General features: G+C 40.4%; 1 protein-coding gene across 1 annotated transcript in view; it reads right to left on the bottom strand.

Moving 5' to 3' along the window:
* The window catches only part of LOC122788060 (low-density lipoprotein receptor-related protein 2-like), a 1,238,079-nt gene that overhangs the window by 556,016 nt on the left and 663,620 nt on the right, over positions 1 to 18,443 (bottom strand). The window contains exons 45-46 of the mRNA XM_044054982.1: positions 16,528 to 16,770; positions 8,652 to 8,777 (exon numbers count right to left, since the gene is read on the bottom strand). Coding sequence (XP_043910917.1) covers positions 8,652 to 8,777; positions 16,528 to 16,770 — 369 coding nt within the window. The remainder of the gene's footprint in view (positions 1 to 8,651; positions 8,778 to 16,527; positions 16,771 to 18,443) is intronic.

The raw sequence follows: 18,443 nt of genomic DNA, 5'->3' as shown, positions 1-18,443 counted from the left end.
TTTTGGACATTCCAGTTGCTGCATGTTTCTGGTCAGGTGCATAGGCATTATACTCTATGATATGCCCAATGAGGGACAAGTACAGTGGTATGATGGCCTCTCTGGACATAGATTCCATACCCTTAACTATAACTTGAGCAACATTAAAGGATTTTCTTACTACCTTGAAAACATGTTGCTTGAATGCCAGGTTACTATATATATGAGTTGCCAGATCTCTGACTAGTAAATCAACTTTTAGGGGTGTTTTATTCAGGATGCAGTTACCCGGGATGGCTGACTTTTCAAAAGGTACTACAATGCCTTTCTTGGTATTAAGTTTTAAGCCATGAATTTTTCACCAAGAACTTCTCTGTGTTAGACCTTCCTAAAGAGTGCTGGGGTGATTCAGTGACTGCTCCCAGTTTTCAATCATCTGTGTACTTGGTCAGCAAGAGGCCTTTGACATTGGCTTTAACCTCTGAGAAGTAGAAGCCTTTGTAGAGTTGGCCTCACCACTCCGAACCTCTTGGGTCCTATCCATGAGCCAGCTAGTTATCCAGCATGTCATAAAGGGTTTTATGCCCAATTCTGTAAGATTGTTGACAATGCTTGAGTGGCATTTTGTATCAAATGCTTTAGCCAGATCTAGGTAGGCAGTATGCATAGCTTTCCCCTTATCTGTTGCCTTAGAGGGATTTTCAAAGATGTCAACCAGATTCAGTAAGTATGACCTTCCTTTGACAAAGCCAAACTGTGGTGGATCCAGTTTCTGGAGGTTTCCTATATTCTTGTTGATATTTTCCATGATAATCCTTTCCATGGCTTTGAAAACAAGACTAGTCAGACTTATGGGTCTGAAGTTTCCAGGATTTATTGAAGATTCTCCCTTATGAAGGAGGATGACCATTATAGTCCTTCATTTTCATTGCACAAAGCAAGACTATAGTTAAATAATGACTACAGGGGTCTTGCCACATCATATTTTACACTGTCCAGGAGGCATCCTGGGATGTTATCAGGGCCCCTTGAGGCTGTGTTCTTGGCTTTAGCGAGCACAGCCAGTACCTGCTCTCTAGTTATAGTTGGAAGGGTTATGTTTAAGAGTATTTCTTGGTGGATGGTTGGGGTGAGCCATGAGTAAAGCTGGAAATGAACTGGTCTGCTAACAGTTTTGCTATAGTGCCAAGCTCGGCGAATGTGGTACTTTTAACCACCAGTTCAGCTCATTGCTTTGTGCTGCCCTTGAGGTTTCTAACATAGTTGAAGAAGACCTTATGGTTATTGTTCATCTGGGAGGCTATCTTAACCTGAAAGCTGGATTTGTTTGATGTAAACAGTCCTCTTAGTTGCTATTTAGTTTGATGACAGACTCTTTATCTTTATGGGAAATACCCTTTCCGATTTCTGCCATCATTTTTTCCTTTTGTTGTATATCCTATTTAATTTGGGATGCTACCAGGGTGGTTTGTTTCTGGGGCTAGTCCTGGGCTTATTTCTCGTAGGAACAGCAGCCTTTATAAAGCCATTTACATGGTTGTACATGGATCTTGAGAGCAATTCAGCATTGACTGTTGTTTTCTCAGTGTTTGGAGGGGCATTACATTTTGACAAACCATTACTTAATAAAAGGTAATTTGCTTTAGAATAGTTCCTAACTGTAAGTGATTTTACTGGGATTACATAGCTGATTTTGATTTCAGAGAAAGCTTTATGGTCATCCCTTACCAGGGAGCATGAGCCATTTTTGAAGGGGCGCAGTGTTCTCCCATATTTGCGAGTAAGAGTAAAAGGTCTAGTATGCTGGAGCCTGAGGTTGGCTTATTCACTATTTGGCCAAGAGTGTTTGTATGTACAAAGTCCTGCAATCTCTGTGCCTATAGATTTGAGCTTTTGAAGGATTCCCAGACTACAGAAGGGGTAACTAAAGTCTTCCATGAGTAGGGTGTTAGGTTGGATGGTAACTGTCTCCATGAGGTCCAAGTAAGCACTGTGAGCTTCTTGGGACCTAGAGGGTAGCTAACCTACAACTGGCTGGGATATGGTACAAGACTTTGTCTATGATGATCTGTACATGGAGGAACTCCAGTAAATCATCCTGTTTGACCATCCTACAGAGCTTCTTATTGATGTACATCACAACTGCCCCACATTTAGCCCTTGTCTGTGCAGCTACTAGTCTGAAAGTCTGGAAGTGATTAAAACCTTGCCTGCTGGTGTACTGTCTGCCACTTTAAACTATGTCTCAGTAACTGCACAGATGTCTATATTCTCAAGTGTGAGGAGGGCTTGGAGAGACTGTAGTTTTTTATTTAGGCTCTTGGCATTGAGTATTAACAGCTTGAGGTTCAGTTGAGTTGATTCTGCTGTGTCGGTAGGTTTTTCAGTTTGGCGTTGCCTATAAAAGGTACTACGAATGTGAATAATAAAGTTTTAGCCAGTATAAAAAGGAACCTAATGGGGCAGGTGTAGACCATCCTTGGCAAAGCAATTCGGTCTTTATCCATGTCCTCTCAATCTGACAAAAATTTGATTCCCCTTAGAGTGACACCAGAAATACAGCCAGTTGTTAAAAACTGGTCATCTTTCACTCACACTGTGGCATCATCCTTGGTGATGGTAATATGCTGCACAATGTTAGACTCATACCAGCCTGAAATGCATAGTCTGAGAGCTCCATAATGTCTCTTTTCATAGAGTCCAGGAAGGCATGTCTCAGTTCCTTTACACCAACATGAACTATAACTGAATCATACCTGTGGTGTAATGCCTTGAGCGCTTGCGTGATTTGGTGGATCCTGGCTTCAGATAAGCAACAATCATCTTCTCCTTCTTCAACCTGGTTAGAGGTGCATCAGATCATCTTACGATAGAGTCCCCTAAGACGAGATTCCTGGGAAGTGCGTTTTCTTGATATAAGGGGTTAGTGTTTGGGGATCTATTGAAAGTGACTGTATGTGTGCTATTAGATTCATTTTTTTCTGAGTGCCTTTGGGGTTTCTGAAGCATAGCTTTGCCAACAGGTAGTCTAGGTGATCTTTGCTGTTTAGGAAGATTGCTTTTAAGTGCCTCAGTGTATGTTACAGTACGTGTGCGTTGTGTGCCATGTGAGGTGCGTGTTGTGTGTATGTGGTTTTGACAAACTGATATGTACGTGTATGCAAGAGTTTAGCCCCCAGTGTATTGTGAAAGTAAACCTCTCACATGTGTCTGCGTCTTTAAGTATTAAATGATTGTTGGTAAACATGAGACAATTGCTACATTGTCTAAACATGCCCATATTAATCAAGATGGCTGCAAAGAAATCAGGAAATTACCTTTGACTGGTGAGTTATAACTGGGTGCTTTGTTAGTGCAGATTATGCTAAACAGTTCTAAATTCTACTAACTTTAATGTTTACACAATGCTGAATTCTACTAAATATATAGGTATTGCCACTCGACACTGCTGCTCTAAGCTTGTCAGAGTGCAAAGGTAAAAATAAAAAACAGTGATTGTAGAGGAAAGCGGTGTTAATCATGCAACATAAAACAATTGTGTAATACTAAGCACTTTCATCCCTTTGTATTGACTGGGACTTCTTCAGGGTATACACAATTTAATTAACACAAGTACTTTGCAACATATCTCAACCAGTCAGGTTTAACACTCATTAATACTAATACAATTTAAAAGCAATTTGAAAGCACCAGCATAAATTAATCAAAAATGTTGGCAAAACTTTTTATAATCTAGCTTCCCACCATTTACTATAGATTACTTTAAGCAGAACTTGAAATTACAGTCTTGTAAAACAAGATCTGGTTACACTTTTGAAGCCCTCTATTTTAACACTCTAGTTAAAGACAGTGTGTCATTCAGGCAAGGTCATTGTTGGTATTTAACCTAATTTGCCAAAAAAGTTCTTTGTATTTCAATAGGTTTTCAAAATCCCCAGCTCTTGAGCTATAACTAACCTTGTCTGTAAGAAAAAATATATACTTTTTGAAATCAGCACATACCAGTGAATGCCTGTACAATGTGTTAACACTCCTTTTTTTTACATCATATGTTCATATATACTGTCTCTCAGCCTTCTTTTAGTTTACCACCATAGAAGGCTGAACAAGAGACACACGTTGCTAGCTATACAACATTCATGGTGCAATTTCACAACCCAGAGCTCATGGAACAAAGGTATTTGCTCTGTATTTACTGCTTTACAGGGTATGGTTTTATGGACTGTTCTATAGAGAAAAATTTTTTCTAGGTGTTTGCTACCATAAAGGCCATTAGTAACTGCTGCTGCAAGGTGAGGTCCTCTGGGCAAATGCTCCAAATTTATAGCAGCACAGAAAAAACAGAAAACTGACTAAACTGACTAATAAACTTTCTGGCCAATAAAACAATTATACTATGAGCCCTTTTGTTTGTTTCCTAACTCATATCGTCCGGTCACACACCTCCTGCCACAAGATGAATAAATCTAGTTCTCCTAATGTAAATCATAGTAGAAGAGACCGGCAAGTCCACTGCTATCACATACCAGTTAAAACACTATCCGGAAATCCCTTGTTGAAGGCAAGAGCAGTAATATTGACAGGCAGAGCATTTTTTCACAAAAATACAGTAAAACTCTACCACTTGACAGCGCCGTCGAATTCTTTAACTCTATTTTCCTAAATGTACTTAATTCCTAAGCTCCACCCCGAACTATAAGAGTCAAATCCAAATCCACCCCATGGTTAACTAGGGAAACCAAAAAACTTATGCAACAGAAAGATAAATGCTGGAAACTTTCTCAGCACAATAAACAACCAGAGACCCTTGTTCAATATAAGCAACTCCGCAACCTTACTAAAAGACATATATCCAAAGACAAACAATCATACTATATGACACTCCAAGCCAACCACTCCAAAAACCCCAAACAATTCTGGAAGTCCATTAATTCACTTCTCAACCCAGGCACCAGAAATAATCCTTGCCCTGACACTACCAGGTCCGATCCGAAAATTGCTACTCTTTTCAACTCCTTCTTTACTAACTCTATAGCTGAACTAAATAAGACCTCCCCAATTAACCCATCCACACAGTTCAGTCACTCTACCCCAGCCTCTAAACCCAACCCTCCCCCCACCTTTGAACCTAAACCAGTCTCTACCTCATATAAAAAAAAACTTCTCAGCAAACTAAAACCTTGCTCTAATGCCCCAGATAACATTTCATCTAAATTCTTACAAATTGTTGCAGATGGAATCGCCCTCCCCATTAGCATCCTAATCAACAGATCCATACAGTAATCATATGTCCCCAAGCTGTGGTGTGCTACCTTTATACATCCTCTCCACAAAGGTGGTATAAATAATAATACCTCAAACTTTCACCCCATAGCCATCCTCTCCCCAATATCAAAAATATTGGAAAAATGCATTCACATCCAGCTAATGCTCTTCCTTACCAACAACCACCTCATCTCTCAAACCCAACATGGCTTCTGTCCTGGCCATAGCACTATAACTGCTCTACTCTCATTCCTAGATATAGTCAACCGTGCCCGCGACACTGGGAAAATAGTTTCAGCAGTTCTACTAGATCTCTTCAAGGCTTTTGATACTGTCTCCCATACTCATCTCCTTAGCCACCTTGCTAACTTCAACCTCTCACACAGTACCCTATCCTGGTTCTCAAGTTACCTATCCAACAGATCTCAAGCTGTAAAATGGAGGAAAGGCACCTCAAACTTCCTTCCTACCCCCACTGGAGTTCCCCAAGGTTCCATTCTTGGCCCTATGCTATTTAACATCTTTATCAATGACTTCCACTCTGCCATCCCAAATACTAAAATCGTACAATACGCCGATGACTCCACTTTAATCTGCTGTGCCACCAACCTCCCAGAACTTCTATCATACACTCAAACTGCTTTCTCCACCACTGAGAACTGGATGCTCCAAAACCATCTATCTCTAAATGCTAACAAATCCAAAATACTACTCCCCCCCCTCTCAAAATCCTTCCCACTTGACAGAAACTCTTTCCAAATTAGAAGCCATAACAATTCAACCATAGAAATTGTTCCCTATGTCAAACTACTTGGGGTCACTATAGGTGAAAACCTAAAATTTGACACCCATATTCAACTAAACATCAAGAAAACACATCAAAAACTTGGCCTGCTATACAGAAACATCCATTATCTCTCTCCTTCTTCTAGACAAACTCTCGCCACTACCTATCGTCTTCCCTCACTAATGTATGGTGCCCCTCTATTAACTAACTTATCTGCCTCCATCTCCTCCAAAATGGAAAGTTGTTATAATAAAATTTCAAAATTTGCCATCAAAGCCAAACACTCCTCCCACCATTGCTCTGCCCTCCACTCACTAAACTGGCTAGAACTTCCCAACCTTCTAGACTACCTCGAACTTACCACTGCCCATAGGCTATTATTTAACCCCTCTAAATGTCCTGCACTATCCAACATCCTACAACCATACACCCCTAACAGGCCACTTAGATCTGCTCACCTAAACCTACTCACTGTCCACACACCAAAGCGACCTGCCGGACAGCACCTCCTATCTTTTTCCTTAGATAAAAAATGGAATTCTCTCCCTCCTTCATTACGAATGACAGAAAACCCTGACAACTTCTAAACCCAACTCCATTCCTACTTGTTCTCTAATTGGAAGTGCAACTGCACTTTCCCCACCGAGCCTTCTACTCTCTACACTAATTGTATTTCCATACTACTCCTGTTTCCAACAACTTTGCTCCATGGATTTTACTTATTCTTTACTGTTGTCTTGTGTATATAATGTACATATTGTAAATACTTTGCTCTCCCTTTTTCCCCCTCCCTAACATTTATGCTTGTTCTATCATTCTGCCATAACAAGACTCAAATTCTATGTAACCTTTTAACCAACCATGTCAATATATGACTCATATACTATGTAACCAACGTACCTCATACTGTCTCTGTATCACAATTTACCAGTATCCATAAAACTTAAAATTATCTGTTGTATCTTAATGTATCTGTATCTTTCAATCTTAATTTTAATTTTATCTGTTGTAATTTAATGTTTACTATGTAATGTGGAGCTTTTCTCCCCGGGCCTCCACTGAAAACGGGCTCCTGAACCCAGTGGACCTCCCCGGTCATCAAACTGAAATAAATAATAATAAATAAATGCACAAATAAAAGCGACCAGTAATGATAACTCAAAATAACTTACGCAAGTGTGAATTAGCAATCAAAAGTACTTAGCTTTGCCTGGATGGCACTGGATACAAGTAAAACACTTTTGGAGGCACCATTTATGCAGAAATTTACCAGTAACACCGGTAAATATAGAAAGCTATTACATAGCCGTCACAATTTTTTGTCCCATACAATATGACAGAAAATTGAAAGTATGGCAACACAGTGTGAATGTACTTTTAAAGACATTTATCACTTATTCAGGTATAAAGACATATCTCAACAATGTACTTTAAATTTTGTGAATAAAATTTACCCAAGCCTTTTTCACAAAAGGATACAGTATTCTTGATCAGTGTTCACTGAATAATAGAGAACAGGATTTTACTGAACTTCAATAGTTTCATTCTTACAAGACAAGAACTTCATTTGAACTCGAACAGAACTATTAAACTTCAGTAAAACCATATTCCATTTCTGTTAGAGGTATGTGTCTGTTATTTTGAGTTTGGTTTACATTTCCACTGGTGTACGGCTTTTTAGAAGTAGCTCAGTCAATAGTATTATGATGGAATTAAAAAACTGAAGCTTTTAAGCCCTAAACAAACTTTTTAAACTGCATTAATCTGTTCAAATGCCATGGAAAAATATGTATTTTTTCTGCAGATTATGAAGTAGAGAATTACTGCCAAACCAGAAAACATCCACATCAGTTCAGAGTTTAGCCAAGGAAATGACATGTATGCCACAATGTACAATTTTTGGGGAGTAATTTATTTATTGTATCCAATAAGATGTGATAGAATTTAGATTAAAATTCCTGGTATATTTGCCATCCTTTTAATTCCTGTTTTTTCTTTCCTTAAGCTATAACAATTGTTCAATTGCTTTACTTAAGACGAAAACATTATCATCTCGTAGTTGTATAAGTCCTACAATTCTGTCTCTAACATGCATCAGTTGTTAGCATTTATTATTTCCATTGCTTTGAATCCTAATTAGCATGATTATTTTATTGTCTTAGTTCCTTCAGTAAATGCTTTTTTTTTCTGTTATTTTTTTATTACTTCATCTGCACACCAGCCATTTTGATACTTTCTCAGTGCACTAAATTTATATATGGTGATACACGTCATCTGAGTGGGCTTCCCAAACAATTAAATAAATGTTTGAGATTTGCTATTCATTGAAAGCAGGACTTCTATTCAAAACATGGAACTTAACTTTTTAAGTGTTTCAATGCTGAGTTCTTTGCAACGGATGCTTCTTTAATCTCCTGCATTTTCAGTTAAAGTCTGCCAAATGGCCAAACGTGTCCAGTAAAACTGAATTTTAAAAATAATCTTATCATGATTGTGCGGTCCAGCTTTATGAAAAGAAACTATTTAAAAAGCCAGTTACTGCTTTCAAGTATCTCAGATCTCTGATATGTTTCTTGTTTCATCATTACCTGAAGTGACCTGAAACAATACTGTTACTTACGGCAGAAGATTGGGTTCTCATCACTGTTGTCCCCACAGTCATTGTCTCCATCACATAGGAAGTACCCTGGGATGCATATATTGGTGGTTTCACACTTGATGAGCCCACTTGGGCATGTGCGCTCCGCTGCAAAAGAAGAAATAACAGGAATTAAGTCACACTATATTGCAACACCTCTCTTTTCCAGTAGTGATTATGTTTTGCAACAGATCACATGCTAAGGTACTTCAAAGTTCTTTATTATTACACAGGAAACCATCTGGTAAGACAGAATACTGTTAGTCATCTTAGCTCAATGATCTATGACATTATCTTTTTGTTGAATCCAATCCCAAGAATTCCCTTTTCAGGAAAATGATTAGAGACTGAAAATGTAATAATCAGCTTATGAAATTATTCTGATGAGTGGAAAAGCACTTGTAATCAGATTTTTTGATGGGGGTGTCTTTTGAGTTGTGCTCTGAAAGTGAGGAAAGAGGCAACTTCCTTTAGGTGATGCGGGGGGGGGGAGGGATTACCAGAATTTAGATGCAAGAATGGAGAACAGAGCAGCTTGGTTTGGGGTGTCTGGAGCAAGAGACTTAATTGGGAGAGGTTGTAACGGTGATTTTATTATGGAGTTTAGCTGCAGGATGGAAAGGCACCTGGTTGAAGTAGTTCTAAAAGAAGAGACCCCCAGGAGTAGCTCAACTCTGTAGGAGACTGGTAGTCATTCGACTTTGCAGAGGGCGCAGGACAGGTGTTCCTGAGGTGGGGGGATTGGGAATGAATCATCAGAATTTGTTTTCAATGGACTTTACAGTGGGCAGTTTATTTTATTTTATTATTTTTTTATTTTTTTAGAGGCTGTAGCTAAGATGGGAAGCCCGTATTCAAGTGGAGCAAGGATGACTCACTGCCTATTGCATATAAGCATACAGTAATCTGAATTACTTTGCTGCACACAAAACATTTTCTCCTCTTTCTTTATTTGACTAAAGTTCTGCAACTGTTTACTATAAAACTAATCTTACTATATCTGAAATATATGCCTATGAAGCTCAAATTGTAAACACTTTAAATTTAATACTATTTCTTTCTGTACACAGTTTATTTGCAATCTGTGGGGTAAACTCCCAGGTCCCATCTCTGAAAATAGATCTGGTCCATTAGGGCAAATCTTATCATCAAAACATCAACAAAATAGAATGCATGGTCAAAACCTTGATAACTAAAATACGAGTCTCTCCAGGCAGGATAGATTAGGTCAAGCCCATTAACACTCCACACTAAGAAATTCTATTGAATCACACAATTCAGAGAAATAGTCACCCCATTATAGAATCCAAAGAGCCAGGAATTTAAATCCAAATAATAATAATTTATTCTGAGTTCCCAAAAACTCACCCCACATGTTTTCAGATAATGCAGACTTGTCCTTCTTAACTGAAGAATGAGACACAAACAGGCCCCTTTTCTTGGCTCTGTGGACTTTATAACAGCATGGCTTAGATAGCTACTGTATTTTGCTGAGCCACGCTACAACAGTGCTTGCTATTGCTAAGAGAGATAGTCTTAGAAACTGCAGAAGTAGCACAGCAAGAGATACAAGCAGCTTAAGTGTTGATTTGGTGTACATTGGTCATCATTAGATCTCAGGATGCTGACATGATAACAGCAGTGACCTAGAAGCAGTAGGTTAGGTGGTCCTAGTGGACTGAAGCACAGCTTTGCACAGTCACCAATAACAGCTACAGCGGAGGAGACGAAAGATTCCATGAAGGCAGGATAACAACATCAGAGCTGAAAACAACAAGAGGGCATATTCTATAAACTCAGCTGTTCCCCACACATATGACTGAAGAAATCCAAAACAGGACACTAGGGTACTGCCAGGGGTTTGGCACCAACTTTTACAAGTAATGATTTCCCCCCGAAATTTCCATCCCCTCTTATAGATGGACATCTCTGCTGTCCAACAGGAATTCATAGGTGAAGCACATGCTTTAGAATAGATGCTCCAGCTTACTCCCATTAGGGATGTGGGCAGGTTTAGCCTCACCATTCCTTTCCTCGTCTACTGGACCCCCAGTACCTGGACTGCTTATCAAGGCCATGTACCAAGGTAGTCAGGCTCACAGTCAAGGCACCATTCCTGTATAGAGATGTAAGTAGCAGTGAATGGTGTGACTTTTCATGGGTCTTTTGAGTTTCAACTGCAGGAAATGGGGCATAGTTATTTTCACTTTCAGTCTCAATTTTCCAGGAGAGGCAGTACACAGTGAATACATTTGAAGTGTAAGTTGTAGCATACCTCTCAACCTCTTAGAGTAAGAAATCTGGACAAAGCCATAAATAATGGCAGGACAAAGGCCCAAGAATAGGGACAGTTTTTAAAAATTGCTCTTACAAACAGAAAGTTGATGGAGCAACAGGTTTTACATTAATATGGAGTTTCTGAAGGGAATGAAGTCTGAAACTCTAAATGTCTATCATTATTTTCTGTCTTCAGTCCTCAGTGATTTGCCAGTAAACCAAAATTTTATGAGGAACATACCAAAAATATGAGGCAAAAATCTGGACATTCTGCAAAAATCTGAACAGTTGAGAGGTATGAGCCTTAGTATATGGCTGTAGGATGGATGTGTCATATACAGATGTGACAGCCACTCCTGCAGTCATTAACAAAGAGCAGAATGCTGAGAAAAAGGGAAAAGGCCCTCATCCCAACGCAGAAAAAAATAAATTCTCTGTCTTAAGTCCTGAACTCTGGCATTGGACAGCACAGTGATGCAGCAGTACCATTGTTGCCTCACAGCAAGAGGTTTTCCGGTTCGATTCTTGGCTGGAGTGCCTTTTGCATAGAGTCTGCATGTCCTCCCTACGTTCGTGTGGGTTTTCTCCGGGTACTCCAGTTTCCTCCCATGTTACAAAGACATACGTCTGGAGTATTTTTCCCCAGGCCGCCACTGAAAATTGGCTTTGTTCCAAGTCAGAGTTTCCCAGTAAACAAATGTTAAATAAATTAATTAATAATAAATAAAAATAACATTGCTTCTGAAATAAGAAATCACCCAGATACACTTGAGTTCTTTGTAACTTTTTGGGAATACTTTCTCACAACAGAAGATCGTCCTTGTTTTGCCTATAATATCTCACTTCCTGAATAACTCACAGAATTGTGGTTAGTCATACCTAAAGAAAATAAGAAGTTAAAATGTAGAGGTGCATAGTCTTCCTTGTTACGATTGTTAAATGATGATGACTAAGGCTATAAAGCTTCCCGTTAATTATGTGTTGCCTAATTCTGCTTCATGATTGTGTTTATGCAGCAAGTTGTACTTCCTGCAAATATGATGTCTGTACTGCGTACTTGTGTATATTACCCTCTCTGCTTGCCTTTTGTCTTGGATCATGGTTTAAAGGAAAATGGACTCTTGACTGAGTCTTGGTATTTCAAATAGTGGGAGTCCAAAAACAAATGTTCAAAAATAAGGACTGTTATTTTTTTTTCTACCACTGAGTTGCGTTGGGATCAGCTGGTGAACCTGGGAATATTGAGGCAATGTTACAATTGCCTCATGTACACAGACAACCCTCTCCTCCTCCCACAAAACACAAATACATGCGAGAGATGCAACTATACGGCCAAACTGGAGGCTGAGCTCTCTCAACATAGGACTGGCAAGACCAGTCAGGAGGAGAAGGTTACCACACACACTATAGACCCAGTCTCACATAGTACCATTACAACCTCAAATCATACACATAAACACACAAAGACATACTCGGAGGCTCTGATCAAAAATCTACCAAAACAGCAGAGGCCACCAAAGCAGACACCCAAACAACCACCACCTCAGAACACAACACCTGTAACACATAGACCTCACAGTCAGAGTGTCAAACAGTCACAGCCCTTAAGGCCAAACACAATGCCAGACACACTAGTCATTGGTGACTCCATAGTCAGACACACTGACGTCCCGCTCACCAGACTGAGTAAGGAGAAGGTCACAGTAAGCTGTCTGTCGGGCGCTAGAATCCGCCACATAACGCAAGCACTCAGGTCTCTCAACAGCAGGTACAAATACGACTCAGTCATTGTCCACGCTGGTGTAAACGACCTGAGACGCACCTCCTTGGACTACATGAAAAGAGACATTGAGGAGCTCTCTGATTATGTAGCCCAGGCAGGTATGACCCTGACCTTGAGCAGTATCCTACCTTCACCAAGAATGATGCCACAATACAGAGATAAGATGATCAGCTTTAACAATTGGCTTAAACACTGGTGTCATTCAAAGGGGATCCAGTATCTGTCTGCCTGGGATGACATGCTGGACAAGCCACGCTGCTTCGCAAGGGACGGCTTGCACCTGTCACCCTAGGATTCCGGATATTGGCAAAGGCTCTTGCCACCCCCATAGTGCCTTTTTTAGGCAAGGCTCAAATTCTAAACCTACCACCCTAGAACACAAAAAGGAAAAAACTAAGGGTAATGCTGCTCAATGCCAGAAGTCTAAATCTCAAAATGCACGCACTCGAGGCCCTTCTCAGTATGGAGAACATCGATGTCTGTGCTGTGACAGAAACCTGGTTCAAGGCTCCTGAGAGCACCCCAGCGCTATCAGGTTTTACCTCATATCATGCGTTCCGGCCCCAAAATCAGGAAAATACCAAGAAAGGAGGGGGGGTATCCATATTCATCAAGGACACCCACACCTCAAGACTGGTGGCAACGCATGATGCATCGGAGACCATCCAGGTGCAATTAACCATAGGCAAGACTGCTCTGCAAATTGTAGCATGTTACAGGCCACCCTCACAAACTCAGGAACCTCACATGGCCTTCCTGAAAACACTAGAGGGGATAAATGTATCACCAAACACCATCATACTAGGTGACTTCAATTACCCAAATATAGACTGGGAACACTACTCAAGCCCAAACACCCTAGCCCAAAAGTTCCTGGAATTCATAAACTCAAATGCCATGGAACAACTAGTCACCATCCCCACAAGAGGAGATAACATACTTGATCTCATCATCACGAACATGGGAGCACAATGTTCAACACCGAAGTATACCCCTCACTGGTGAGATCAGATCACAAACTAATCTCGCTGGAGGTCCTCATCCCACCCCCACCTGAAATAAAAAAGACCACAGTAAAGAACTTCTCAAAAGCCGACTTCACACTTCTAAAGACTAGTGTGGTCTCCTTTAAGGGCCCCGAGCCAGAGGAAAACAGTACTCAAGCCGCTGAATCACTTACAAATGCCTTCTACCAGCACCTGCAGGACTGCATGGATAAGGCAATCCCAAGCAAAACAAAGACTCTTTGTACCAAAGGCAAGCGTCCAGTCTGGTGGACCCCAGCCATAAACAAACTCTACAACAAAGGAGGAAGCTACTACAAGATAGAGCAAAATCCTTAAAAGGTAAGACACCCTTGATCACTATAAGTAAAAAACTAAGAGCTCTCATAAAATCATCCAAAGCAAATTTCAAGAGAAAAATAGCTAAAGACTCAAAAGACAATCATAAGGCCTTCTTTAGCTATGTTAGAAACCTAGGAGGAAACTCCCAGATATGCTCAGAACTAGTTCAAAATGATGTGAAGATTACTGATCCTACAGACATTGCCAACATACTGGCTGACAGGTTCAGTGCAAACTTCTCCCTCCCCCCCAAAAGGAGATATATCTATACCAAACGATTGCAGCCCCCCAAACATCTCCAGCGCCCAAGTGAGAACTGCTCTCTCCAAAGCAAAAAACACAGCATCCATGGGACCTGATGGTGTCCCCGGCTGTGTGCTCCACGAACTCAATGAGGAATTAAACCCACAGCTAGGACAGCTGTTTAATCAAAGTCTTACCTCTGGATACGCACTCCAGGAGTGGCGCACTGCAACTGTGGTCCCACTTCACAAAGGCGGTGCCTCCACCGACCCTGGAAATTACCGGCCCATTAGCTTGACAAGCCTTATCTGCAAAGCCATGGAGAGGATCATAATGGACCTCATAAATAAAGACATAGGGAATTTGCAGACTTTGGATCCAACCCAGTTTGGCTTTGTCAAAGGCAGATCATGCCTTTTAAACTTGGTTGACTTTTTCGAAACAGTCACCAAAGCCATTGATGAGGGAAAGGCAGTCCATACAGCATACCTCGATCTGGCTAAGGCCTTCGATACAATACCCCACTCGGGTATCATTGAAAAACTCATCAGCTTAAATGTTAACCCATACATCACAAGATGGGTTGCAAACTGGCTGAGTGACAGAACCCACAGGGTCAGAGTTGCTGGCGCCATGTCAGACTCAAAGCCTGTCACAAGTGGTGTCCCACAGGGCTCAGTCCTGGGCCCACTCTTGTTTGGCATCTACTTTTCCGAAGTACAAGCAAACACAGGAGGGTTATGGCTGACAAAGTTTGCAGATGACTGCAAACTGGCCATAGTAGAAAACACATCTGACACAGATATCCTTCAGAAGGGTCTCACAGAAAGCGGATAACTGGTGCCAGAGCCACGGCCTAAAGTTAAATGCCAAAAATGCATAGTCATACCCTTCGGGAAAAACAAGGTTACCCCTAGCTACCAAATAGGTGGCAATCCACTGAGCACAGAAGAAGTTATCAGGGACCTGGGGACCCAGGTTGATAGTAGTCTGTCATTCGACACCCATGTAGCTAAAGTAGTTAGGAAGACCTTCTACATTGCCCACCTTATCATGAAGGGATTCTCATCTAGATCAAGGGAGGTTATAGTCTCCCTTTACTCATCACTCATCAGACCAATGATTGAGTACAATGCCCCATTCGAATGTATCTGACCCGACACTTGCAGCAGCTGGAGAGGCCACAAAAGTTCCTCACCAAAAGGATAAAGGGTCTCAAAATCTATCCTATGCTGCCTGACTGAAAGAACTCCAGCTCTATTCAGTCGCCACCGCTTGCTCAGAGGTGACCTTTGCCTAACATACAAGGCCATGTCAAACCCAGATTTGATGAATATGCTTCACCTCAAAAATCTAGATCCATCAGAGCCACAAGGGCGGAGACTTAAACCTCGACACGGCTATTAATAGGACGTGCTGGAGGGATAGATTCATCACCCAAAGACTCCCTATGCTGTGGAACAAAATCCCGGTACATGTGAGGCAGAGCACCTCGCTGGCCTTGTTCAAGAGAAATCTTGACCAATGGATGGGAGATCGCAGATATACCCCAGGGATTACCTCAGTGTCACTGCTCGACAGAGGCACAGCAAAATAATGGGTATAGTTCCCCATACTAAAGGGGTGGCGTAAGCCACAAAACGATGGGCTAGGCTTGTAAATGCCCTCGGGCAGATAGCCTAGTATGAACCTATGAACCTATGAACCTATAATGATAAACATTACTTAGGGTAAAGCCCTCTATTTGGAAGGGGTCAAGTCCAGTCACAAAGAATAGCCATCAAAAAGTAATTTTTTTAACACCACACATTTTTTTGTTCTCTGAATTTAATTGCTCAGAAATTTCACGATCCAGTGTTAAGACTTGTATCCCTCGATGAGGTCATTGTAGATCAGGTGACACAGCATGCAAGTAAATTAATAGGTTGTCATCGTTATAAACGATGAAGGAGGTTTGCAAAGTGCCGTTGAACATCATGGTGAAAAATAATCATGTAGTACAAAACTTCTGCAAAATCTTTCCTCCCTATCAGTACTGATGCATAACAACTATATTTCATCCAAAGCATGGTGGTTCATGTACATTGAGATCAATATAAATTACAACCCAAGTTAAGTATGTTATGCGACCTTCCTGTAATTCCAACTGTCGATTAAGAGCTGATATGCTACCCTGTACTATATGCTTTGTAAGAAATTGTATACTCACGACAGTTTAACTCATCTGTGGCCCCATCATCTGCACAGTTGTTATAACCATCACAAACAAAGCTTTTGGAAATGCATCGTCCATTATTGCAAGTGAACTCATTCAGAGGGTCACAGGTTGGAAAAGCACAGCCCTTTTCATCACTGTTATCGCCACAGTCATTGATGTAATCGCATCGGTACCAGTAGGGCACACAGCGGCCATTATCACATGTGAAGTCTGTTGGGTCACATGTATGGAAAGCTAAAAAGGCAATAAAACACATTTATGCAGCGGAATAGACAAAGCATATCTAATTTTCATAAACGGTAGTTCCTTTACTAGTATCAATAATAAAAGCACCTCTTTGTGGCACTGAATTAAAACTGCGGTCAGGTTATCGGTACAAATCGCGTTGACATATCAAAGAAAATAATACTTAAGTAAGCAATACTAGAGTGTAAGTTGTACTAAAAATAATATATGAGAGGACGTATTGCATTGTAGGTTACTAGTTAGCCCCAGATGTGTTATGAGGCACAAGGTAAAGCCCAGGTTCTTCATGTACCTGAGAAGTGCCAGTATCACACAATGCTACCTACTGTGAAATGTCTCAATCTTCTTACACTAGGGACCCCATAATTAAAAAAAGATGATTTTTATTACAAATGTTAAACACATAAAAATCATTTATTTTTTAAGACTAGGAATACATATACAAAACTCTTCAAAACGTAGTGCTGAATTAAAGAAATGGTTTAATTGAATTCCTTTAAAAAAAACAAATAAATAAAATTATGAAGCTACTTTTAGCGATACTGTTGTGAAAGAATGGTTATTTTATCTTTTTCATGTATTACCTACTTTAAGTGTTTTTCCTCTAGATGTCATTGAAGTGGCACATTAGAGAACAAATTACACTGGTCATTATTTTCATATATTAGTCCTTCTGTTGCTGATGGTGAGTGCTAACATTTTGCATCCTGCTTACATTTCACATTCTACTTTCACTTTCTCATTAAGCAATTTACAAAAAACATCCTTAGGAACAGTGCTATACTGTTTCTGTTATGCTTCTTATTATGACATGAGGCATAGCAACGATGGCTTTTATCTTGGTGAGTGGTTCTTGTACTAGCTGCTGGTGTAACAGACTTAGGGTAGATGGCTAGGATGTTGCATTTCACATCACATCCTTTCAGATCTATTTGGCACAGTTCACTTTAGCAGAGCATGCCTAGGTAATTGAGGTACCATAGCTCAGAGGCACCTATTTTAAACTTTATTTTATATGTTTACACCCAAGGTAGGCACTATCCCTTCCTTCCTTCAGGCCCCAGTCTACAGGAAGAATCCATAACTGTTATGGGCACACTTCAAATGGGAATTGAAACTCAACCCCAAGGGTCCATACTTGGACCACTACTCTTTAATATTTTCACCAACTTGCTGTACTCCTCTTGTCCCCAGTCATCTCTTGTGCAATATGCTGATGACTCAACAGTTTTAACCATTGTTGACAACCCAACTGACCTCCACTCAACTACCCAGGCATCCTTCCACACCACTGAGACTTGGCTTAGTGATAACAAACTAACACTTAATCCAAAAAAAAAACTAAGCTCCTACTCTTCCTCCCTAAAAACATCACCACACTCAAAAGTACATTTACAATCTTATCCTGCAACAACACTATCATCTCAGCTGACTCTAGTACTAAATTGCTAGGTGTTACAATAGATGATCAGCTTAAGTTTGATCTCCATATTACTAACTCGATAAAAAGAACTCATCAGAAACTTGGACACCTTTTCCGTAGCAAGAAATACTTAACTAACACTGCACGGATAACTCTCTCCCAGGCTTTATTACTCCCAACACTCCTGTACAGCTGCCACATATTCACAAACCTAAATACTACACTTATTTCCAAGCTT

This window comes from Protopterus annectens, chromosome 13.part0 (assembly GCF_019279795.1).
Source record: "Protopterus annectens isolate FY-2018-M chromosome 13.part0, PAN1.0, whole genome shotgun sequence".
In the NCBI taxonomy this organism is placed as follows: Eukaryota; Metazoa; Chordata; order Ceratodontiformes; family Protopteridae; genus Protopterus; species Protopterus annectens.
The sequence above is the reverse complement of the archived record's forward strand: the minus strand, read 5'-3'. Positions and strand labels throughout refer to the sequence as shown.